General features: G+C 43.6%; 1 protein-coding gene across 10 annotated transcripts in view; it reads right to left on the bottom strand.

Moving 5' to 3' along the window:
* The window catches only part of LOC137385125 (NACHT, LRR and PYD domains-containing protein 3-like), a 118,004-nt gene that overhangs the window by 87,484 nt on the left and 3,861 nt on the right, over positions 1-26,659 (bottom strand). For 2 of the 10 annotated variants that reach the window (XM_068059932.1, XM_068059928.1), the window contains exons 1-3: positions 9,438-9,486; positions 3,768-3,946; positions 1,507-1,675 (exon numbers count right to left, since the gene is read on the bottom strand). The exons of 1 other annotated variant lie outside the window; for it this stretch is intronic. Coding sequence is in view for 4 of the 9 variants with exons in the window: in XM_068059926.1 (XP_067916027.1) it covers positions 8,795-8,873 (79 nt within the window). In the remaining 5 variants the exon portion in view is untranslated. Of the gene's footprint in view, positions 1-1,506; positions 1,676-3,767; positions 3,947-5,963; positions 6,048-8,794; positions 8,939-9,437; positions 9,487-26,659 lie in introns of those variants that run through there. 7 more of the 10 variants (XM_068059929.1, XM_068059933.1, XM_068059930.1 and 4 more) reach the window with 7 other exon arrangements.

The following is a 26,659-nucleotide window of genomic DNA, read 5'->3' as shown; positions in this document are numbered from 1 at the left end:
GACCGTCTTCAGTTTATTGATCAGCCTTGATCAGGATGTTCACCCCCATGAAGATTATACTCCAAGTCTCACTTACTGCAACTGAATCAGCAAATGTGTGTCATAAATAAGTGAAACAACTGTAACATTGAATAATTCCTTATTATTTGTGTGACTGTAAATTTATAATTTAATTTCATTTTTAAAAATCTGACGGATGATTCAATTTAGAATCTCAAGGAATTTGAAAATTAATTTCTTACTTAAAATTATATTTCTCCTGACTCCCCCATGTCTAATTCCCTTTCCTCTGTCTCCGTGTTACTCCTTCCAGGTTTGTCTACCTATTATGGTCCTAACTTACGAAGTTTTCATTCCTCCCTCACCTCCTACAATCCTAATTCCCCCATAAAACCACAGAACCAGAGAAAGGGTAAGGCACAGAAAGAAGCTATTCAGCCCAACATGACTGCACTGGCTGAAAAAAAACTAGCCTCCAATCTAATCCCACCTTCCAGCACCTGCTCCACAGCCTTGTGGGTTACAGCAGCACTTCATGTGCAGGTCCAGGTACCTTTTAAATGAGTTGAGGGTTTCTGCCTCCACCACTGATCCCGGCAGTGAATTCCAGATACCCACCACCCTCTGGGTGAAAAAGTTTTTCCTCATGTCCCCTCTAATCCTTCTACCAATCACCTTAAATCTGCGCCCCCTGGTAATTGACCTCTCCACCAGAGGAAACAGGTCCTTCCTGTCTACTCTATCTAGGCCCCTCATAATTTTGTACAGCACAATTAAGTCACTCTGTTCTCAGGAAAACGACCCTACCCTATCCGATCTTTCCTCATAGCTGCAACTTACAAGCCCTGGCAACATTCTTGTAAATCTCCTCTGTACTCTCTTCAGAGCAATTATGTCCTTCCTGTAATGTGACCAGAACTGTACGCAATATTCCAGCTGTGGCCTAACCAGCGTTTTATACAGTTCCAGCATTACATCCCTGCGTTTGTATTCTATACCTCAGCCAATATAGGAAATCATTCCATGTGCCCTCTTCACCAGTCTACCTGTCCTGCCACCTTCAGGGACCTGTGGACATGCACTCCAAGGTCTCTCACTTCTTCTACCCCTTTCAATATCCTTCCTTGCTTTATGTGTCCTCGCCAAATGCATTACCTCACACTTCTCCGGATTGAATTCCATTTGCCACTTTTCTGCCCACTCAACCAAACCATTGATATCATTCTGGAGTCTACAGCTATCCTCTTCACTATCAACTACATGGCCAATTTTTCTGTCACCTGCAATTTTCCCAATCATGCCTCCCACATTAAAGTGCAAATCACTAATATATACCACAAACAGCAAGTGACCAACACTGAGCCCTGCGGAATGCTACTGGAAACTGCTTCGCACTCACAAAAACATCCGTCGACCATTACCCTTTGTTTCCTGTCACTAAGCCAATTTTGGAAATGATTCTCAGTGCCACATTGCAATGACTGACCTGGGTAAAGTCCCTCATACCTGTTCATTGCCTTTGTGCCAAGACCCGCTGGCTCCCAATCTGCCAGTAAATTGGTTTGAAGATTTTTCCCTGCCGATTACAAATCCTTCTTGCCTGATATCCTCCCGATCTCTTTAATCTCTTCCAGCCATATGTCACTGTATATACTGTCCGCTCCTCGGAACGTTCCTGTGGAATAAAATTGTTCCTCATTCACTACAATCTCTGCTCCAAACTCAGCAAATATTAGTCAAGAAACTATACCCAGGGTATCTGGAGCTCATAGGAACAGCATTAGAGTCATAGACAGAAACAGGCCCTTCGGCCCACTGTGTCCATGCCAGCCATCAAGCCTACCTATTCTAATCCCATTTTCCAGCACTTGGCCCGTAGCCTTGTATGCTATGGCGTTTCAAGTGCTCATCTGAATACTTCTTCAATGTTGAGAGGGTTCCTGCCTCTACCCACCCTTCAGGCAGTGTGTTTCAGATTCCAACCACCCTCTGGGTGGAAACATTTTTCCTCAAATCCCCTCTAAACCTCCTGCCCCCCTGGTTATTGATCCCTCGGCCAAGGGAGAAAGTTTCTTCCTATCTACCCCATCAATGCTCCTCATAATTTTGTATACCTTAATCATGTCTCCCCTCAGCCTTCTCTGCTCTAAGGAAAACAACCCTAGCTTTTTCAGTCTCCCTTCATAGATGAAATGCTCCAGCCAAGGCAACATCCTGGTGAATCTCCTCTTTACCATCTCCAGTGCAATCACATCCTTCCTATTGTGTGGTGCCCAGAACTGTACACAGTACTCCAGCTGTGGCCTAACTAGCGTTTTATACAGCTCCATCATAACCTCCCTGCTCTTATGTTCCATGCCTCCGCTAATAAAGGCAAGTATCCCATATGCCTTCCTGACTACCTTATCTACCTGTGCTGCTGCCTTCAGTGATCTATGGACAAGTACACCAAGGTCCCTCTGACCCTCTATACCTCCTAGAGTCCTACCATTCATTGTATGTTACCTTGACTTGTTATTCCTCCCAAAATGCATGACCTCACACTTCTCAGGATTAAATTCCATTTGCCACTGCTCCGCCCATCTTACCAACCCATCTATCACGTCCTGTAATCTAATGCTTTCCTCCTCACTATTTACGACACCGCCAATTTTCATGTAATCTGCAAACTTACTGATCACACCTCCTATATTCATGTCTAAATCATTAACGTACACTACAAACAGCAAGGGTCCCAGCACCGATCCCTGTGGTACACCACTGGTCACAGGCCTCCATTCGCAAAAACAACCCTCAACCACAACCCTCTGCCTCCTGCCACTAAGCCAATTTTGGATCCAATTTGCCAACTTGCCCTGGATCCCATGGGCTCTTACCTTCTTGACCAATCTCCCATGTGGGACTTTATCAAAAGCCTTACTGAAGTCCATGTAGACTACATCAACTGCTTTACCCTCATTGACACATCTAGTTACCTCCTCGAAAAATTCAATCAAATTTGTTAGACATGATCTTCCCCTGACAAAGCCATGCTGACTATCCTTGATTAATCCCTGCCTCTTCAAGTGGAGATTAATCCTGTCCCTCAGAATTTTTTCCAATAGTGTCCCGACCACTGATGTTAGACTCACTGACCTGTAACTACCTGGCTTATCCCTACTACCCTTCTTGAATAATGGTACCACATTCACTGTCCTCCAGTCCTCTGGCACTTCTCCTGTGGCCAGACTGGATTTTAAAATTTGTGTCAGAGCCTCTGCTATCTCCTCCCTTGCCTCACATAATAGCCTGGGATACATCTCATCTGGGCCTGGCGATTTATCCACTTTTAAGCCCGTTAAAACCTCCTCCCTTTCAACGCTAATTTGTTCAAGTATATCACAATCCCCCTCCCTGATCTCACCTACAGTCGGCCATTCCAGCTCTAGAGCCCTTTCTGCCATGCAATGTGATCATGGCTGATCTGTGACCTCACTCGATACAAACTGCCTTTGCCCAATAACCACAGAATTAGTCCAGCACTGAAGGATTCAGCCCATCACATTTGCACTGGCTATCCGAGTGAACAATTCACTTGGTGCCATTCCCCTGCCTTCTCGCCATAACCCTGCACATTCTTCCTTTTCAGATAACTATATAATTCCTTTTTGAATATCTCAATTGAACCTGCCTCCATCGCACTCTCTGGCAGTGCATTCCAGATCATAACCACTTGCTGCATGAAAAAGTTTTCCCTCGTGTCACCATTGTTTATTTTTGCCAATTACCTTAGATCTGTGCCCTCTCATTCTTGATTCTTTCAGGATTGGGAACAGTTTCTCCCCATCGACTCTGCCCAGACCTCTCACGATTTGGAATACCTCTATCAAATCTCCTTTCAGCCTTCTGTTCTCCAAAGAAAACAGTCCCAACTTCTCCAATCCCTCTTCGTAGGAAGGAAGTAAAGCTGGTAACAGGAGGTAGAAAAATAGCAAGTGACATCAGAAGGCAGGCAAAACAAAGGCAAGCGTCAACTTTGCTTAGAATGCAGAATAATGTCAAGAAGACAAGCTTAAGGGCACTCTACCTGAATGCATGCAGCATTCACAACAAGATAGATGATTTAAAGGCCCAAATAGAGGCAATAATCACCATAACGGAAATGTGATTACAGGGTGACCAAGATTGGAACTGAATATTCAAAGATATTCAACTTTTAGGAAGAACAGGCAAAAAGGAAAAGGAGGTGGTTTTGCGCTGATAATAAGGGATGGGATTAGTACATTAGTAAGTGAGGATCTCAGATCGGAAGAACAAATGTGGAATCTGTTTGGGTGGAGCTAAGAAACAGCAAAGTACAGCAAATATTGGTAGGAGTTGTTGATAGGCCAAACAGTAGCGGTAGTGTGGGGTAAGGTATTAATCAGGAGATTAGAGAAGCATATGGTATGGGTAATACAGTAATCATGGGTGACTTCAATCTGCACATAGACTGGGTAAACCTAATGAGCACTAATGCTGTGGAGGACGAGTTCCTGGAGCACGTTTGGGATGGTTTTCTAGAGCAGTATGTTGAGGAACTGATGAGAGAACAGGCTATTTTAGATCTAATATTATGTAATGAGAAAGGGCTAATTAATAATCTTGTCGTAAAAGAACTTTTAGGGATGAGTGACCATAATATGCTAGAATTTTACATTATGTTTGAAAGTGAGGTATTTGAATCTGAAGCCAGGGTTTAAATTGGCAATGGAAATCAAGAAGGCATGAGGGACAAATTGGATAAGGTGGATTGGGAAAATTCATTAAAAGGTATGACAGTACATAGGCAATGATCTGATTGGGCATCGTCAATATGGATTTATGAAAGGGAAACCATGTTTGACGGATCTGCTGGAGTTTTATGAGGCTGTTACTAACAGAATTGATAAAGGGGAGTCGGTGGATGTAATTTTAGTTTTAGTTTTAGAGATACAGCACTGAAACAGGCCCTTCGGTCCACCGAGTCTGTGCCGACCATCAACCACCCATTTATACTAATCCTCCACTAATCCCATATTCCTACCACATCCCCACCTGTCCCTATATATTTCCCTACCACCTACCTATACTAGGGGCAATTTGTAACGGCCAATTAACCTATCAACCTGCAAGTCTTTGGCGTGTGGGAGGAAACCGGAGCACCCGGAGGAAACCCACGCAGACACAGGGAGAACTTGCAAACTCCGCACAGGCAGTACCCAGAATCGAACCCGGGTCCCTGGAGCTGTGAGGCTGCGGTGCTAACCACTGCGCCACTGTGCCGCCCCAAATATTTGCAGAATTTTCAGAAGGCTTTTGATGAATTCCCCGTCAGGAGGTTGGTTAGCAAAATTGAAGCACATGGGATAGGAGGTAATATACTGGCATAGATTAAGGATTGGTTAACAGGCAGAAAATAGAGAGTGGGAATAAACGCGCCATTCTCGCGTTGGCGGGCTGTGACTAGTGGGGCAGCACAAGGATCAGTACTTGGGCCCCAGTTGTTCACAAAATATATCAGAGATTTGGATGTCGGGATCAAATGTAATATTTTCAAGTTTGTGGATGACACAAAACTAGGTGGGAATGTGTGTTATGATAAAAATGCAAAGCAGCTTCAAGGGAATGTGGACAGACTTAGTGAATGGGCAAGAACGTGGCAGATGGAATATAATGTGGAAAAATGTGAGGTTATCCACTTTGGTAGGAGGAAAAGATGTACAGAGTATTTCTTAAATAGTATGAGATTAGAAAATGTAGATGTACAAAGGGACCTGGGTGCCCTGGTCAATCAGTCACTGAAAGCTAACATGCAGGTGCAGCAAGCAAGTAAGAAGGCTAATGGTATATTAGTCTTTATCGCAAGAGGATTTGAGTACAGGAGTAGTGCAATCTTGCTTCAATTGTATAGAACCTTGGTTAGACCACACCTGGAATACTGTGTGCAGTTTTGGTCTCCTTACCTTAGGAAGGATATTATTGCCATACAGGGAGTGCAATGAAGGTTCACCAGACTCGTCCCTGGAATGGCGGAACAGTCCTATGAAGAGAAAGTGGGGAAACTGGGCCTGTATTCTCTCGAGTGTTGAAGAATGAGAGGTGATCTCATTGAAACCTACAAAATACTTAAAGGGATAGACATGGTAGATGTAGCTAAGATGTTTCCCCTGGTTGGGGAGTCTAGAACCTGGGGACACAATTTTAAAATAAGGGGGAAGCCACTTAGGACAGAGATGAGGAGAAATTTCTTTACTCAGGGAGTTGTGAACCTTTGGAATTCTCTAACCCAGCGGGATGTAGATGCTCGTTCATTGAGTATGTTTAAAGCTGAGATTGACAGATTTCTAAATACCAATGACAGAAAGGAATATGAGGATAGTGTGGGAAAAAGGCATTAAAGTGGGTGATCAGCCATGATCGTATTGAATGGCGGGGCAGGCTCGTTGGGCTGAATGGCCTACTCCTGCTCCCATGTAAATGAAGTTCCTCATCCCGGAACCATTCTCATGAATCTTTTCTGCACTCTCTCCAACGTATTCACATCTTTCCTGTAATGCAGCGCCCAGAATCAGATGCAATAAACCAGTTGAGGCCAAACTAGTATATTATACAAGTTCAACATAACCTCCTTGCTCTTGTACTCTATGCCCCTATTCATAAAGCCAAGCATTCTGTATGCTTTATTACTCATTCTCAACCTGTCCTGCCACCTTCAATAACATAAGCACATAGACACCTGGGTACCTCTGTTCCTGCACCGCCTTTAGAGTTGTACTTTTTATTTTATATTCTCTCGCCATTTTCTTCCGACTAAAACGAATCACTTCACTTTTCTCCACATTGAACTTCATCTGTTACTTGTGCCCCATTCCACCATCTTGAAGCTCTACACTACCCTCCTCACAGTTCACAATGCTTCCAAGTTTTCTGTCATTCGCAAATTTTGAAATTGTGTCCTGTCCACCAAGGTGTAAATCATTAATATACATCAGGAAGATCAAGGGTCCCGACACTGACTCCTGTGGAACTCCACTACAAAAACATCCATTAAACACTAAAATAAAAGCAAAATACTGCAGATGCTGGAATTCTGAAATAAAATCAGAAAGTTCTGGAAATACGCTGCAGGTCTGGCAGCATCTGCGGAGAGAGAAGCAGAGCTAACGTTTCAGGTCAGTAACCTGTCTTCAGAATGTTAACTGAAACGTTAACTCTGCTTCTCTCTCCACAGATGCTGCCAGACCTGTGGCGTATTTCCAGCATTTCTTGTTTTTATATCCATTAACTACAACTGTCACTCAGCCAATTCTGTATCGATTTATTCCACGAGATATAACTTTGCTCACAAGTCTGTTGTGTGGCACTGTATCAATGGCCTTTTGGAAGTCTATGTAGACTACATCAACAGAATTACCCTCTATATAATCTACATAAATGATTTGGATATGGGGATTAATTGCAGAGCATTTCTTAAATGGAGAGAGGTTGGGAAATGTTGATGTCCAAAGAGACCTGGGTGTCCTTGTTCACAAGTCACTAAAAGCTAGTATGCAGGTGCTGCAAGCGACTGAGACAAATGGTACATTGGCCTTCATTGCAAGTGGATTTGAGTACAGGAGTAAAGATGTATTGATTCACTTGTATAAACCCTTGGTGAGAATGCACCTGGAGTATTGTGTACAATTTTGGTCTCCTTATGTAAGGATATACTTGCCATAGAGGGAGTGCAATGGGGGTTCACCAGACTAATCTCTGGGACGGTGGGATTGTCTTACGAGGAAAGATTGCAGAAACTGGGCCTATATTCTCTCGAGCTTCGAAGAATGAGAGGTGATCGCATTGAAAATGACAAAATTCTTACAGGACGTGGCAGGGTAGATGTGGATAAGATGTTTCCCCTGGCTGGTGAGTCTAGAACTAGGGGACACAGTTTCAGAATAAGGGGCTGGCTATTTAAGACTGAGATGAGGAGGAATTTCTTTACTCAGAGAGTGGTGAATCTATGGACTTCTCTACTCCAGCAGGCTGTGGAAGCTCAGTCATTGAACATGTTCAATACACAAATCGATAGATTTCTGAATACTAACAGCAAGGTAAATGGGGATAGTGGGGAAAATGGCAGAGAAGTAGATGATCAGCCATGATCCGTTTCAATGGCAGAATAGGCTCGACGGGCCGAATGGCCTACTCCTGCTCCTATTTCCTATGATCCCTCATGAACCATCTCAGTTTCCCCTTCAACAACTCCAGCAAGTCAGTTAAACATGATTTTATCTGAACGAATTCAGCCTGTTTTTTTCCTGTAATTAACCCAAATTTGTCCATCGATTAACTTTGTCCCGAATTACTGTTTCTAGAAGTTTCCCCAAAGTTAAAACACTGTCTGATCACACTGGGTCCATCCTCCCCAGGTTACACACTGTCTGATCACACTGGGTCCATCCTCCCCGGGTTACACACTGTCTGATCTCACTGGGTCCATCCTCCCCGGGTTACACACTGTCTGATCTCACTGGGTCCATCCTCCCCGGGTTACACACTGTCTGATCACACTGGGTCCATCCTCCCCGGGTTACACACTGCCTGATCTCACTGGGTCCATCCTCCCCGGGTTACACACTGTCTGGTCTCACTGGGTCCATCCTCCCCAGGTTACACACTGTCTGATCTCACTGGGTCCATCTAACCCTCGAATTGTTAGCAGTAACTGTTTAACTTGCTGCGAACAAACTGAATTCAATGCCAAAACATTTGATATTTCAGAAGTGCAAGTATTGTGAGTATTACAACATACATTTCAGGAGTAGGAACATCTGGATTCCTGGAATAAAACTCCAGTGAGTGTTTAAAGGGCTGAAACATGGTCGTTTCATTTCCTGCTGAAATCAGGTCCCAACAATAACCAGGTGATTTGTGTTGAACGAGTACAGCAATGAATCTACAATGTAACAGAACAAACACTGTTCTCAGTTTAATAAAAACCCTCGGTCGAGGCTGGGAGCTGGATCAGGTGACCATTGAGAACTCTTTATTCTGACAGAACACAAAGTAATTACATTTAAATCAAGTTTAAAAATGTATCCTGCAAAAATAACGGTTATAATTTTATCACCAGTTAATGATCAATCATTACATCCAATATTGTGTTAAATTGAGAAACAGATGTAACAATGGGAAATAAGTGTGATTAGTAAAACCCAGATTTTGGTTAAAACCTGTCAGTTTATTAATTTTGTTATTTGTCCTTTTCATTATTTTATTTTCATCGGTGAAGCAGATTAACCCAACCAGACCAAACCCTCTATTAACACTATATTAATACTATAACTATATTAATACTATATCACTGTATTATTACTATATTAATACTCTATCTCTCTATATTGATGCTATTTTACTCGATATTAATACTCTGCAATGTTCTAACTGTTCCTCACCGTCACTCACAGACCAGCCGCGGAGAAAACCCGGAAGAAAGGCGTTACTGTGCGCCTGCGCAGTGGTAAGGCTAAACTTGCGCTTGCGCAGTTGTAGGACTCTGACTGCGCCTGCGCGGCAGAGGAGGTTGAGAAAGAATCTGGAATTCCAAAAGAAAGTTAAAAACAAAGTTGGATGTTGTGGAGGAAATGTCAATGGGAACATGGAGAGTCAACACCAACAGCTGCTGGACTAAAACAAACAAAATAAAATACAGGGTCACTGACCTGAAACATTAACTCTGCTTCTCTCTCCACAGATGCTGCCAGACCTGCTGAAGATTTCCAGCATTTCTTGTTTTTATTTCAGATTTCCAGCATCTGCAGTATTTTGCTTTTATTTTAGTGTTTAATTCACTGCCACTTCTCCAGGAATGCCCACCTTGAAGAAGTTCTGCTCTTCTCTCTAACGGGATTTTCGTTTGTCTCTTTTACCTTGTTCACCTTCATTGCTTTCTATTTCCCTCCTGGTATTTGATAAAGTATCGACCAAAACTCATTTTCACAGCCACATCTCCTTCCTCAGCGACTGTCTCCGGCTCTGACTTATTCCATGTGGATTCCAACTGAAGTTTCATCCTTCATGTTTTGAATCCACCCAGGATTACAGGCATCTCCGAGAAATACAACGTTCCTCGGACTGCTGTTCCAGCCACATCCTAAGATCCACATTCAGTGCTATGCACCACCACATGCACACACTGAACCTCTCTCTCCAGAAGCACCACCTCACCTTATCTCAAAGCTGTTCTACTCCGCAGATTCATTTCATCCTTCGTCTTATCTGATGCATTAACAAAAAACTTTTTTCTTCCTTTCAGATGTTAAGGAACGCAAACTCCAGCGGTCAAATGGGGACTAATGCCCCTCCAGATCCTTCTTCCCCTTCACTTCCCTCTGACCCCACCCTTCCTGATCTGACCCTTTGCCATGTATTCACTATACCCTCTGACCTTCCCCTCTCTGACGCTGAACGTTCTGTACTCAGCAAAGGACTGGGTTTTATCCCCTTACGTCCCCACCTCAATGAATTTCGCCCTCGGCATGACTTTGAGCTCTTCTTCCGTCGCCTTTGCCTCTGGGCTCACTTTGACCAGGAGTTCTCCCACCAACCAGCAGACCCATTCACCCACCCCCAGCATTCTCCCTCCACCTGGACCCCTCCCTCTGGCTTCTTACCCACTCTTGATCTTTTCATTGAAAACTGTCAGTGAGACATCAGCCATCTCAATTTCTCTGCCCCCTCACTCACTCACTCGAACCTGTCCCCCTTTGAACTTGTTGCACTGTGTTCTCTCAGGTCTTACCCTGACATTGTCATAAAACCTGCAGATAAGGGTGGTGCTGTTGTTGTCTGGCGTACCGATCTCTACCTTGCAGAGGCTCAGCGCCTACTCTCAGACACTTCTTCCTACTTCCCCCAGACCATGACCCCACCATCGAACATCAAGCTACTGTCCACAGGACTGTCACTGACCTCATCACCTCCCGAGACATTAACACAAGTCTCATTAATGGTTTAATATTGTAGAAACAGTTAAACTCAGGTCAGTTTTACAGAATATTCCTTGTGCCAGAATCTGGCAGGGAGACTAGAATCTTGTTCCAATGCAAACTACAGAATTAGAGCAAAGTTTCCAATAATCTCTGTACAAAACTGCTGCAGAAAATCTGTCATTGTCACTTCCCTTTTCACACAGAACGAACAACACAGAAACAGATCATTAGACACAACTGCTCCTTGTTTATGCTGCACACGATCTTCCTCCCACCTCTTTTCATCAAACCCGATAAGCATAACCTTCTAATTCCTTCCCCTCGTGTGTTCATCTAACTTCCTGAAGTTAATCTTTTCTTTGCAGTGAGGATCTGCAATATAGGTCTTGACTTCACATCGACCCTGTCCAGTTCACGTGTTGTTGTTGCCCCGTCCCACTGACCCACACCCACTGACCCAGCCCCGCACCCACACCCACTGGCCCAGCCCCGCACCCACACCCACTGGCCCGGCCTGGTTATGCCTGTTTTCTGTGGGATATGTCGAACATTTCTTGTTCCAGTCCTACTCAGGCCCCTCCCGTGACTCTTTTTCCGGTACATTGATGACTGTATCGGTGCCGTTTCCTGCTCCTGCCCCAAAATGGAAAACTTTATCTCAACTTTGCTTCCAATTTCCACTTAACTCTCACCTTTACATGCTCCATCTCCGACACTTCCCTTCCCTTCCTCGCCTTCTCTGTTTCCATCTCTGGGGATAGACCATCTACTAATATTTATTATACGCCCAGTGACTCCTACACCTACCCCGACTACAATTCTTCACACCCTGCCTCCTGTAAGGACTCCATTCCATTCGCCCAGTTTCTCCAGCTCCGACGCATCTGCTCTGATGATGCTACCTTCCTCGACAGCGTTTCTGATATGTCTTCCTTTTTGCTCAACCGAGGACTACCCCCCACTGTGGTTGACAGGGCCCTCAACCGTGTCCGGTCCATTTCCTGCACCTCTACCCTCACCCCTTCCCCTCCATCCCAGAACCGTGACAGGGTTCCCCTTGTCCTCACTTTCCACTCCACCAGCCTCCATATCCAAAGGATCATCCTCCACCATTTCCATCATGTCCAGCGTGATGCCACTACCAAACGCATCTTCCCTTCCCTGACAGCATTCCGAAGGGATCGTTCCCTCCATGACACCCTGGTCCGCTCCTCCATTACCCCCAACACCTCGTTCCCTTCCCACGGCACCTGCCCCTGAAATCGCAGGAGGTGTGACACCTCCCCTTTTACCTCCTCTCTCCTCACTATCCAAGGCCCCAAACACTCCTTTCAGGTGAAGCAGTGATTTACTTGTACTTCTTTCAATTTAGTATGCTATATTCACTGCTCACAATTTGGTCTCCTCTACATTGGAGAGACCAAACTCAGACTGGGTGCCCGCTTTACGGAACACCTCCACTCAGTCCGAAAGCATGTCTCCGAGCTTCTGCTTGCTGGCCATTTCAGCACACCCCACTGCTCTCATGCCCACATCTCTGTCCTGGGATTGCTGCAGTGTTCCAGTGAACATCAACCCAAGCTCGAGGAACAGCATCTCATTTACCGATTAGGCAAGCTACAGCCTGCCGGACTGAACATTGCGTTCAATTATTTCAGAGCATGGAGGGCCCACCTTTTTATTTTTAGTTATTTTTTCTTTGTTTAGTTTGTTTACTTTCTGTTTCTACTGTGCCAACCCACTGTTTTTTTCATGTTTGTGCTTTGGGCCAAGGCTGTTCATTTTTCTGTCAATGAACACCCTCTCTGTACTAACTCTTTGTCTTTCAGCTCACCATTAACATACCGTTTGCCTTTGCTCCATGACCTTCTGGTCAGTTATTCTCTGTGACCTTGTTCTATCAACACTTTCTTTTTAGTTATCTCTTCTCCCACCCCCGCTTTACTTGCTTAAAACCTATTACATTTCTAATATTTGCCAGTTCTGATGAAGGATCACTGACCTGATACGCTACCTCTGCTTCGCTCTCCACATATGCTGCCAGACCTGCTGAGTATTTCCAGCATGTCTTGTTTTTATTTTAACTCTCCAATCTTATTCATCTTACGTGGCTCGATTAATAATCTAGAAATTATTACCTTTGAGGTTCTGCTTTTTAAGTTAGTGCCTAGCTCCTCATACTCTCGATGGAGAAGCTCTTTCCTAGTCCTATGTCATTGATAACTACATGGACATACAAATTACTCGAGGGCCCTCGAGCCTGCTCCACCATTCAACAAGATCAAGGGGCTGCTCTGATTCTAACCCCACATTCCACCTACCCCCGATAACTTTTCACCCCCTTGCTTATCACGAATATCTACCTCTGCCTTAAAAATATTCAAAGTCTTGCTTCCACTGCCTTTTGAGGAAGAGAGTTCCAAAAACTCATGACCCTCAGAGAAATAATTCTCCTCATCTCTGTCTTAAATGGGCGACCCCTTATTTTTAAACAGTGAATCCGAGTCCTAGATTCTCCCACAAGAGGAAACATCCTTTCCACATCCACCCTGTCAAGATCCCTCAGGATCTTACATGTTTCAATCAAGTTGCCTCTTACTCTTATAAACTTCAGCAAATACAAGCCTACCCCGTCCAACCTCTCTTCAAAAGACAACTCACCCATTCCAGGTATTAATCTAGTAAACCTTTTCTGAACTGCTTCCAATGCATTTACATTCTTCCTTAAATAAGGAGACCAATACTGTACATAATACTCTAGATGTGGTCTCACCAATATCCTGTATAACTGTAGCAAAACCTCCCTAATTTCATATACAATTCCCCTCACAATAAACAATAGCATTCTATTAGATTTCCTAATTACTTGCTGAACCTGCATTCTAACATTTTGCGATTCATGCACTAGGACACCCAGATCCCTCTGCATCTCAGAGCTGCACAATCTCTCACCATTTTGATAAAATGCTTTGTTTTTATTCTTCCTGCCAAAATGGACAATTTCACATTTTCCACATTATACTCCATTTGCCAGATCTTTGCCCACTCACTTAACCTATCCATAGCCCTTTGTAGTCTCCTTATGACCTCTTCACAACTTACTTTTGATACCTATCTTTGTGTCATCAGCAAATTTAGCAACCATATCTATAGTTGTTCATCCAATCCAAGTCATTGATATAATTTGTAAGAAGTTGAGGCCCAGCACTGATTCCTGTGGCGCATTTATGTCTGGTCCCTGTTTCCTCTTAGCTAGCTGATCTTCTATCCATGCCAATATGTTACCCCCAACACCATGAGCTTTCATTTTCCGCAAAAACCTTTGATGTGGCACCTTGTCAAATGCCTTCTGGAAATGTAAGTACAGTACATCAACCAGTTTCCCTTTATCCACAGCACATGTTACTTCTTCAAAGTACTCTAATAAATTGGTTAAACATGATTTCCCTTTCACAAAACTATATTGACTCTGCCTGATTACTTTGAATTTTTGTCAGTGCCCTGCTATAACATCTTCAGTTATAGATTCGAACATTTTCCCAAGGACAGATGTTAAGCCAGCTGGCTTGTTGTTTTCGACTTTCCGTCTCCCTCTTTTTAAAATAAAAGGAGTTACATTCACTATTTTCCAATCTAATAGAACCTTCCCCAAATCTAGGAAATTTTGTAAAATTAAAATCAATGCATCAACTATCTCACCAGCCACTAGTTAAGACCCTAGGATGAAGTCCATCAGGACCCTGGGACTTGTCAGGCCACAGTTCCAACAGTTTGCTCGGGACCACTTCCCTAGTGATTGTAATTTTCTTGAATTCCTCTATCCCTTCCATTTCCCGATTTACAACTATTTCTGAGATGTTACTTGTATCCTCTACAGTGAAGACCAGTGAAAAGTACCTCCTCAATTCATCTGTCATTTCATTTTCATTCCTTAATGCCCCAGACTCGCTTTTATAGGACCAATGCTCACTTTGTTAACTCTTCTTTTTTAAGTATCTGTAGAAACTCTTACTATATGTTTTATATTTCTAGCTAGTTTTCTCTTGCACTCTAATTTTTCCCCTCCTTATTAAGCTTTGAGTCATTCTTTGCTTACTTTATATTTTGTCCAATCTTCTGACCTACCACTTATCTTTGTGCAATTATATGCTTTTTCATTAAGATTGAGACTATCTTTAATTTTTTTGTTAACCACAGATGATGGGTCATCCCCCTTGAAATTTTTCTTTCTCGTTGGAATGTATCTATTCTATGTATTCTGAAATATCTTCTTAAATGTCTGTCACTGCATCCCTATTGATCTATCCCTTAACATAATTTGTCAGTTCTCTTCAGCTTTCTCCGCTTTCATGCCCTCACATTGCCCTTATTTATGTTTAAAATACTAGTCTTAGGCCCGCTTTTTCCCTCAAACTGAATGTAAAATTCAATATTATGATTGCTGCTGCCTCGGAGTGTCCTTCACTCTGAGGACATTAATTAATTCTATCTCATTGCCCAATATCAGGTCCAGTAGAGCCTGCTCTCTGGTTGGCTTCAGAACTATCCCAAAAACATTCTAAGAAATATCAGTCCAGGCTACCTTTGCCCATCTGATTTTTCCAGTCCATATGTAGATTAAAATCCCCTATGATTATTGCTCTACCTTTCTGAATAGCTCCCATTACTTCTTTCCTTGTACCCCGTCCTACCATGTGGTTAATGTTAGAGGTCCTGTTCACCACTCCCACAAGTGACGTCTTGGCTTTATCATTTCTCATCTCTACCCAAGCAGCTTCTCCATCCTGGTTTCCTGAACTTAGGTCATTCCTCTCTATTGTGCTAATATCATCATTAGTTAACAGAGCCACCCATCCACCTTTTCTCAGCTTCTGGTTCTTTCCAAGTGTCAAGTGCCCTTCAATATTCAGGTCCCAATCTAAGTCATCCTGCAGCCATGTCTCTGTAATGGCTATCAGATCATACTTATTTTTTTCTATTTGTGGTATCAGTTCATCTGTTTTGTTTCGAATGCTACATGCATTCAGATACAAAGTCTTTTGTTTTGTCCTTTTATTATTTTTGTAACCTCTAGGCTGATATTCTGATTTAGTCTCATATTTGTACTCTCTGTCCCTTCCTGTTATGGTCTGTTTATCATTTGCCACCTTCATATATTTCTCTCTTGCCTTGTCTCTACTCTTTGATTTACCACATTTTCCCAAATTTGATCCCTTGCCCCCACTATTTAGTTTAAACCCTCTCTACTTCTAGTTGTGTGGCTCGCTAGAACAGTGGTCCCAGCACGGTTCAGGTGCAGACCATACCAACGGTACAGCCCCCCACCTTCCCCAGTACTGGTGCCAGTGCCTCACAAACCAGAATCCACGTCTACCACACCAGTCTTTCAGCCATGCATTCATTTCTCTAATCTTATTTGCCCTATGCCAAATTGCACGTGGCTCAGGTAATAATCCAGACTAGCTAAAGTAAACGTTGGTCCCTTAGAGGATAACACTAGGGAATTAATAATGGGAAACAAGAAAGTGGCAGAGACTTTGAACAAGTATTTTGTAGCTGTCTTCAGGGTAGATGACACAAAAAGCATCCCAAGAGTAGCAGAAAATTAAGAGGAGCTTAAAACAATCCACATCACTAGAGAAAAAGTACCAGGAAAACGAATGGGACTAAAGGTAACAAGTCCTCTGGACCTGATGGCCTGCATCCTAGGGTCTTAAAAGAGATGGCTGCAGAGATGGTGGATACGTTGGTTGTATTCTTCCAAAATTCCCTAGATTCTGGAAAGGTCCTACTGGAATGCCACAGGGATCAGTGCTGGGGCCTCACCTATTTGCGATCTATATTAAGGGAAATGGCGTAGTGGTAATGAGACTTGGTATGACCGAAGTGGGAGCAATGCACTGTCAATTCAGTCCCATTACTCCACAGGTCACAGCACATTATTAAGTTTTCCCCGAACCAGAAATTAGCCAAATTAAACACTTTATTAACCCCAGAATAAAATACATCAAATCAGATATCTTTAAACAACAACAAACTAACTATTTATTAATAAACTAAATATAAACAATACTGAGATAAATCGATGCTTCTTATTCCTCCTAACCCTCATGCACACACACATATATTCACAAACCAACGGTTAACCGGTTCTAAAATGATGTTTTAAATTTGAGCAGTTTCTTAGGAATAATAAAACAACTGGGTTTTTAGTCCTCGTTGGTTGCTTTCCCAGATCAGTGAAGTGTCGCAGAGTCGAATATTCAGATGCCACTCGAGCTCTCCAGGTGAGTTGATGAACAGTCTGGAATGGATAGGTTTTCAAGGCATTTTGGCTGCAGTAGGCATCACACAGATCTTTCACCAAGGAGTATAACAAAAGGTCTATTTAGATTTTGAATTAGCAGTCTATCAGTAGAAACTTAACTGAGTTTCTAGACTCCCAGAAACACAAAAGACAACAGAAAGTAATTCCTGAGGCAGAGACTTCTTGGAGATGAGTGCACAAAGGAATTTGCTACTTCCAATAATGCAAAGATTCCTTTCCAAGCGTTGTTTCCTCTTTAGGCAAAACACAGCCTGTCGGCAATGTAGATTTTCTGCTGAAGGGGGAGACAAATCCTTCCTTCAGGGAGAGCACGCTTTGCTGGTCTGCCAGATCAAACCAGTTCGTAGCTAGTTCTCACACACAGTCAAACTGATACAATATGACATGTGACTGCATCTCCCTTGCTGTTGCTTAGGAACAGGCTTGCACCTCACACACACCCTTCCCAGAGATTAAAACTTCTTTCAGTCTTAAAGGCACACAGAGTCCCCTTAATTTTTTTTTTAAACTGCTCTGACACACTGGACTAATAATACAGAGGTCCAGGCTAATGCCCTGGAGACATGGGTTCAAATCCCACCATGGCAGCTGGAGGAATTTAAAATTAATCAATTAATAAAAAATCTTGAACTGAAAGCTAGTCTCAGTAATGTGCCATGAAACTATCATCAATTGTTGTAAAACACCATCTGGTTCACTCATGCCCTTTAAGGAAGTAAATCTGCCATCCTTACCAGATTTGGCCTACATGTGACTCCAGACCACAGCAATGTGGTTGACTCTTAACTGCCCTATGAAATAGCTTCGCAAGTCATTCAGTTGTCAAGGGCAATGAGGGATGGGCAACAAATGCTGGCCTTCCCAGTGACACCCACATCCCATGAAATAACAAAAAATGACTTAGATGAAGGGACCAAGTGTATTTTAGCCAAATTTGCTGATGATATAAAGAGAGGGCAGAAAGCAAGTTGTGAGAGGACACAGTCTTCAAAGGGATATAGATAGGTTGAGTGAGTGGGCAAACATTTGTCAGATTGAGTATAATGTGGGAAAATGTGAGATTGTCCATTTTGATGTGAAGAATAGAAAAGTAGAATATTATATAAATGGAGAAAGACTGCAAAGTACTGCAGTACAGATGGATCTGGGCGATCTTGATGTGAACCACAATAAGTGAACTTGTAGGTACAGCAAGTAATTAGGAAGGCCAACAGAATGTTGGCATTTATTGCAAGGAGGATGGAGTATAAAAGTGTGAAAGTCTTGCTACAACTGCACAGGGTACTGGTGAGATCACACCTAGAGTTTTGGTACAGTTTCGGCTTCCGTATTTAAGGAGAAATATACTTGCATTGGAAGCAGTTCAGAGAAGGTTCATTCGGTTGATTCCTGGGATGAAGGTGTTGTCTTATTGAAAAGGTTGAGCCTATACTCATTGGAGTTTAGAGGAATTAAATGTGATCTTATCGAAACATATACGATTCTGAGAGGGCTTGACAGGGTAGATGCTGAGATAATGTTTTCCCCTCCTGAGGTAATCTAGAACTAGGGGACACAGTTTAAAATGAAGGGGTCTACACTTTAAGACAGAGATGAGGAGGAATTTCTTCTCTGAGGGTTGTTAATCTTTGGAAAGCACTTCCCCAGAGTGCAGTGGAGGCCCGGTCATTGAATATATTGTCATTGTCCTGAAGTATTTTTTCCAGAAATATGCGGTTTGCCTTTAAGGCTTGCAAAGAATTACTATTGCTTTAAGATGCAGCAAGCCTCGGGAGTTATAGGAAGGTGCATTTTCGTTGCCTTAGAAACAGCCATTTGGAGACTGCGATTCAAAGGGTGCATTCTTGTTACCATAGATACAGCCACTGGGAGTGCGTGTTAAGCGATACATGTGTTACCATTCAATTTTGAACTGGCTTTTTAGTTGAAGACAGTTTGTTCTAACAGAACACAGACACAGACACAGACAGCTGGTGTTAACACCTGGAAAAAGAGCTCTCTACCATTTAAACTGAAGGAAGTGGATTTTTGTCCGTTTAATTACCTCAAAATTCTAAAAAAAAAAAGCCAAGCCAGAACAGCGATCTCTGGTAATTTAAACTGGAGGAAGCAAAGTTAGACTGTGACAATCTATTATCCGTCAAAAACTCTAAAGTTAGATTGATTCTACTGAAAGTGTTTGCAAGTCGTTAACTGTTGAAATTCGCTGGAGAAGGAAGCAACATTCGGTGAGGACTTCAAGCAACATTCGGTGAGGACTTCAAGCAACAATGGACTGTTAATTTGCAAGGACTCTAATTTTTTTCTATTTTAAATGTCGTTTATATCCTCATAGTGTTTAAGAATTTTTTTTAATTAAACAGTTAATTTGTTGATTTAAAAGCACCTGGTTTGGTTAGCCTCATTTGGGGGTTAATAGATGGTACAATTTGGCTGGGTCTTTCTTTCATTTGGAAAGTTTATAAATGATATGTTAGGCAATCTGTGAATTATCAGTGCGTGTCTCCCACCACAATCAGAATAATATATTTTGATTGGGGATTTTGACAGGAGCGGTCAGTCGTAACATATTTATTGGGTTTCTCGTCTGGGATTTGAATTATATTAATTGGGGGGCTCGCTCAAGATTTGAATCACAAATTAATTGGGTTTCTGGATTTGAATCATATCTTCAAGGCTGAGTTGGATTGATTTTTGATCTTCAGGGGATTTAAGGGTTACGGGGTGGGGTGGAAGGGGTCAGGCAGGAAAGTGAAGTTACAGCCACAATCAGATCAGCCATGATCTTATTGAATGGTGGAGCAGGCTCGAGGGGCTGATTGGCCTGCTCCTATTTCTTATGAATGAAGGTTCACGAGATTGCCTCCTGAGATGGGCACAGTCTATAAGGAGAGATTGACTAGAATGAAGCCTATATTCTTTGGAGTTTAGAAGAGGTGATCTCATTGAAACATATAAAATTCTTAGAAGGCTTGTTGGGGTAGATGCTGAGAGGCTGCTTGCCGCAGCTGAAGAGTCTCGAACTAGAGATCATAGTAGCAAGATAAGGGGTGGTCCATTGAGAACTGAAATGAGCAGAAATTTCTTCAGTCTGAGGGTTGTGAATCTATGGAATTTTCTACCCCAGGTGGCTGTGGATAATCAGTCAATGAGTATATTCAAGACTGAGATTGTTACACACAATATACATCAACAAATCTGAAGCCCATGGAATAAAAGGGACATTGACAGCACGGATATGAATTTCCTGAGCGACAGGAGATAGAGAGTAATGGTGAACATTTGTTTATCGGGCTGGATCAAGGTATAAATGGTGTTCCCCAGGGGTCAGTATTAGCAGAGGGACCTGGGGTATATGTGAACAAATTGTTGAAAGTGGTGGGGCAGGTTGAGAAGATAGTTGTAAAGGCACATGGGAATCTGGGCTTTATAAAAAGAGGTATAGAGTACAAAGCAAGGAAATTATAATCAACCTTCATACATCACTGGTATAGCCTCAACTGGAGTATTGTGCCCAATTGTGGGCACCACACTTCAGGAAGAATCTGATGGCTTTCGAGAGGATGCAGCAAAAGCTTTACGGTTCTGGGGATCAAGGACTTCAGCTACATGGGTAGATTGAAGAAGCTGGGTTTCTTGCCCTTAGAGGAGGTTGAGAGGAGATTTGATCACGGTGTTAAAAATCATGAAGGGTCTAAACAATGTAGATAGAGAGAAACTTTACATTGGCAAAGGGTTGCGAAATAGAGGACACAACTTTACGGTAAATGGCAAAAGGACCAAAGGCGGCATGAGAAAAAACATTTTTACACAGCAGGTGGTTATGAACTGGAACACATGGTCTGAAACATGTGGTGGAGATAGATACAATCATGACTTTCAAAAGGGAATTAGATAAGCATCTGAAGGGGAACAAAATTGCAGGGCTATGTGGAAAGGCAAGGAAGTAGGAGTAGCTAAATTGCTCTCAGAGAAGTGACACCGAATTAACTGGCTGAATGGCCTCCTTCTGTGCAGTAACCATTCTTTGATACGATACAGCAATAGATTTCCTGCTGTCAACTGCAGAGAGCCACAGCGTGCCATAAGCTGCAGTGTGCAATAGGAAAGAGATGGAACAGTGTTTATAATAAAGAATTATATCACTGGGAGCGGCTGGGTGGTGTCCCTGTGAGTTCAGTCCCATCGAATAAACAGCTGTCAGTTACTGTATTGAACTTTGAGGTAAAATAACTGGTAATTCAGAGAATGGAATGGGGTTTGTTGGGATCTGAGAGGTGCTGCTGTGGGGAGGGAATGGCCACAGGACAGGCTTTATCCTCAGGTAGAAAGGAGGAAACATCAATGAACAAACGAACAACAGGAATGTGGTGACCTGGGACTCAAATTCATGATATTTGTCTATATTTGTCTCATTTTCTGTTCTGTCATAGTTAGATCTCCTGGTGAATGACGGAGTGATGAGAAAGGGCCACAGCTGGAAGTAAACTGGGATTGTACACTGAGGAACAACAGCAGGTGAACCAGCACAGGATTATGAGAGCACCAACCAGAGCGAACCCTTTTAACGAAGCTTTTTGAACATTTAGTTGAATTAGTTGAGCCTCCCTCAAATGGCTGGGAATGCATACTGTCCATCCGACTGCTCACCACCTCTGGTCCAGTACACCTACTCAGCATCTATGCTCCAACACTCTGCTCCCCACCTGAAGCCAAAGACCAGTTCTACGAGGAACTCCATAACATCATTAGCAGCATCCCCAACACCGAACACCTATTCCTGCTGGGGGACTTTAATGCCAGGGTTGGGGCCGACCATGACTCATGGCCCTCCTGCCTTGGGCGCTATGACGTTGGAAGGATGAATGAGAATGGGCAGAGACTGCTTGAGTTGTGCACCTATCATAACCTCTGCATTACCAACTCGTTCTTTCACACTAAACCCTGTCACCAGGTTTCATGGAGGCACCCAAGATCGGGTCATTGGCACCAGCTGGACCTCATGGTCACAAGGTGAGCCTCTTTAAACAGTGTTCAAATCACACGCAGCTTCCACAGTGCGGACTGCGACACTGACCACTCCCTGGTGTGCAGCAAGGTTAGACTCAGACCAAAGAAGTTGCATCATTCCAAGCAGAAGGGCCACCTGCGCATCAACACGAGCAGAATTTCTCATCCACAGCTGTTACAAAAATTTCTAAATTCACTTGTAACAGCCCTTCAAAACACTCCCACAGGGGATGCTGAGACCACATGGGCCCACATCAGAGACGCTATCTATGAGTCAGCTTTGACCACCAATGGCAAACGTGCGAAGAGAAATGCAGACTGGTTTCAATCTCATAATGAAAAGCTGGAACCTGTCATAGCCACTAAGCGCACTGCACTGTTGAACTACAAGAAAGCCCCCAGCGAGTTAACATCCATGGCACTTAAAGCAGCCAGAGGCACTGCACAAACAACAGCCAGGCACTGCGCAAATGACTACTGGCAACACCTATGCAGTCATATTCAGCTGGCCTCAGACACCGGAAACATCAGAGGAATGTATGATGGCAATAAGAGAGCTTTTGGGCCAACCATCAAGAAGATCGCCCCCCTCAAATCTAAATCAGGGGACATAATCACTGACCAACGCAAACAGATGGACCACTGGGTTGAGCACTACCTAGAACTGTACTCCAGGGAGAATGTTGTCACTGAGACTGCCCTCAATGCAGCCCAGCCTCTACCAGTCATGGATGAGCTGGACATACAGCCAACAAAATCGGAACTCAGTGATGCCATTGATTCTCTAGCCAGCGGAAAAGCCCCTGGGAAGGATAGCATTACCCCTGAAATAATCAAGAATGCCAAGCCTGCTACACTCTCAGCACTACATGAACTGCTATGCCTGTGCTGGGACGAGGGAGCAGTACCTCAGGACATGCGCGATGCCAATATCATCACCCTCTATAAAAACAAAGGTGACCGCGGTGACTGCAACAACTACCGTGGAATCTCCCTGCTCAGCATAGTGCGGAAAGTCTTTGCTCGAGTCGCTTTAAACAGGCTCCAGAAGCTGGCCGAGCGCGTCTACCCTGAGGCACAGTGTGGCTTTTGTGCAGAGAGATCGACCGTTGACATGCTGTTCTCCCTTCGTCAGATACAGGAGAAATGCCGTGAACAACAGATGCCCCTCTACATTGCTTTCATTGATCGCACCAAAGCCTTTGACCTCGTCAGCAGACGTGGTCTCTTCAGACTACTAGAAAAGATTGGATGCCCACCAAAGCTACTAAGTATCATCACCTCATTCCATGACAATATGAAAGGCACAATTCAACATGGCGGCACCTCATCAGACCCCTTTCCTATCCTGAGTGGCATGAAACAGGGCTGTGTTCTCGCACCCACACTCTTTGGGATTTTCTTCTCCCTGCTGCTCTTTCACATGCGTTCAAGTCTTCAGAAGAAGGAATTTTCCTCCACACAAGATCAGGGGGCAGGTTGTTCTACCTTGCCCCTCTCAGAGCGAAGTCCAAAGTACGGAAAGTCCTCATCAGGGAACTCATCTTTGCTGACGATGCTGCTTTAACATCTCACACTGAAGAGTGCCTGCAGAGTCTCATCGACAGGTTTGCGGCTGCCTGCAATGAATTTGGCCTAACCATCAGCCTCAAGAAAACGAACATCATGGGCAGGACGTCAGAAATGCTCCATCCATCAATATTGGCGACCACGCTCTGGAAGTGGTTCAAGAGTTCACCTACCTATGTAAATCTGAGTTCTTTTTGCCTTCAGTCTGGTTCAGTAAGTATACCGAGTCGGATGTGTAGGTAAAATCAATTACTTTATTTGCGCAGTAGCCAGCGGACTTACTCTGAGAACAGCGGCACTGACTCCACCAGAGTCTGTCGGGTCCCCCCCCAGAGTAAGTGAAGTTTGTGATACAGGTACGACTGTTTATACATTAAGATTCATGCTCTCCATCCTTGTTTAACCAATCAGTGCGGTACAATTCGACTTCACCCACGTGGTGACATGCAGTACATCTGTTACTGAGGTTACAATACACTCCATTCTCAATACATATTTGTTACTAATAAAATATTGTTTTGTACCAGCAAGATTAAAAGAAAACAGACATTAAGACAATTAGCAAAGGAAGAGGAGTTAGAAACAAGATACTGATTTTGATTCCCACAGATACTGCTTTTGCTTCCCACAATTGTCATAAGTCCTGGGATCCTGTAATCTCTATCAAGTCACATCATGAAGTAACACCAAGCAGCAACAGTATACAGTGATAGTGGGGCCTTTCATTCCTTATCATCACTCACACAGGGATGGCCAGCATCTCTCACAGGAATCCATTTGTTCCAAACCACAAGGAGTCACACAATCAAGTCATGAATGAACAAATGTCCTTGCAATTACCAGTGCCTGTAAGTTTATACGATCTCACACTCTCAGCCTTTACTTTTAACTATTTCATTGCAGTTTCTCAAGATTTAAATCATTTCATCAGAGCTCAGCAAAGTGACTACTCCTAACTTGGCTATATTTCCCATCTAGCATAGTGCCATGTCGTTCTGCTCACTTCCACACCTAGGCTCAAGTATCACCAGTAACCTGTCTCTAGATGCAGAAAATCAACAAGCGCATGGGAAAGGCTTCCTCCGCTATGTTCAGACTGGCCAAGAGAGTGTGGGAAAATGGCATACTGACACGGAACACAAAAGTCCGAGTGTATCATGCCTGTGTCTTCAGTACCTTGCTGTATGGCAGCGAGGCCTAGACAACGTATGTCAGCCAAGAGCGACGTCTCAATTCATTCCATCTTCGCTGCCTCTGGCGAATACTTGGCATCAGGTGGCAGGACCGTATCTCCAACACAGAAGTCCTCGAGGCGACCAACATCCCCAGCTTATACACACTCCTGAGTCAGCGGTGCTTGAGATGGTTTGGCCATGTGAGCCACATGGAAGATGGCAGGATCCCCAAAGACACATTGTACAGCAAGCTCGCCACAAGTATCAGACCTACCGGCCGTCCATGTCTCTGCTTCAAAGACGTCTGCAAACGCGACATGAAGTCCTGTGACATTGATCACAAGTCGTGGGAGTCAGTTGCCAGCATTCGCCAGAGCTGGCGGGCAGTCATAAAGGCGGGGCTAAAGTGTGGCGAGTCGAAGAGACTTCGCAGTTGGCAGGAAAAAAGACAAAAGCGCAAGGGGAGAGCCAACTGTGTAACAGCCCCGACAAACCAATTTTGCTGCAGCACCTGTGGAAGAGCCTGTCACTCTAGAATTGGCCTTTATAGCCACTCCAGGCACTGTGCCACACACCACTGACCACCTCCAGGCGCTTACCCATTGTCTCTCGAGATAAGGAGGCCAAAGAAGACAGCGAGCTCGAAGCACAGTAACAAAAACCCTCTTTAGAGATTGCCTCAAACTTCTCCATTTTATTTTTCTTCTGCTCTTTTCTGTCACTATTTGCATGTGTGTATCACATGTACATGCCAGTATGGGTGCGTGGTATATCCGTAGGCATTAACTGTGTTAGAGTCTAAGTTTAAGGTTTAATACATTTCACTTTTCTTCTTTGAACACAAGAAAACCTGGTGTGGTAACTTCTTTGCCTTATAATTGGAAAGTTGTGAACAAGGATTCACCAAAGGGGGAGCGTAAAACAAAGTGTGTTTAAAATTAATCCCTGTAACAATAAGACCAGGTGAAGATAGTAAAAGACCCCTCGACACCTTTCTCACCTGGTCCTAACATCAGTGACCATTTAAATTACTGCTAAAATACTAATTTGATTGCAAAATATAATCAGGTTCGCCATACATCCAAAATACCAAATTTGGATAAACATTTTGTGAAACTCCAGGACGTGTTTAAAGCGCCGAAACATGGTGCATTTTTAAGTTCTGCTAAAAGCAGGTTTTTTAAAATTCATTCATGGGATGTGGGCGTCACTGGCCAGGCCAGCATTTATTGCCCATCCCTAATTGCCCTTGAGAAGGTAATGGTGAGCTGCCTTCTTGAACTGCTGTAGTCCATGTGGGTTAGGTACACCCACAGTGCTGTTAGGAAGGAAGTTCCAGGATTTTGACCCAGCGACAGTGAAGGAATGGCGATATAGTTCCAAGTCAGGATGGTGTGTGACTTGGAGGGGAACTTGCAGGTGGTGGTGTTCCCATGCATCTGCTGCCCTTGTCTTTCTGGTTGGTAGAGGTCGTGGGTTTGGAAGGTGCTGTCTAAGGAGCCTTGGTGCATTGCTGCAGTGCATCTTGTAGATGGTACACACTGCTGCCACTGTGCGTCGGTGGTGAAGGGAGTGAATGTTTGTAGATGGGGTGCCAATCAAGG

This window comes from Heterodontus francisci, chromosome 28, assembly GCF_036365525.1.
Source record: "Heterodontus francisci isolate sHetFra1 chromosome 28, sHetFra1.hap1, whole genome shotgun sequence".
Lineage (NCBI taxonomy): Eukaryota > Metazoa > Chordata > Chondrichthyes > Heterodontiformes > Heterodontidae > Heterodontus > Heterodontus francisci.
The sequence above is the reverse complement of the archived record's forward strand: the minus strand, read 5'-3'. Positions and strand labels throughout refer to the sequence as shown.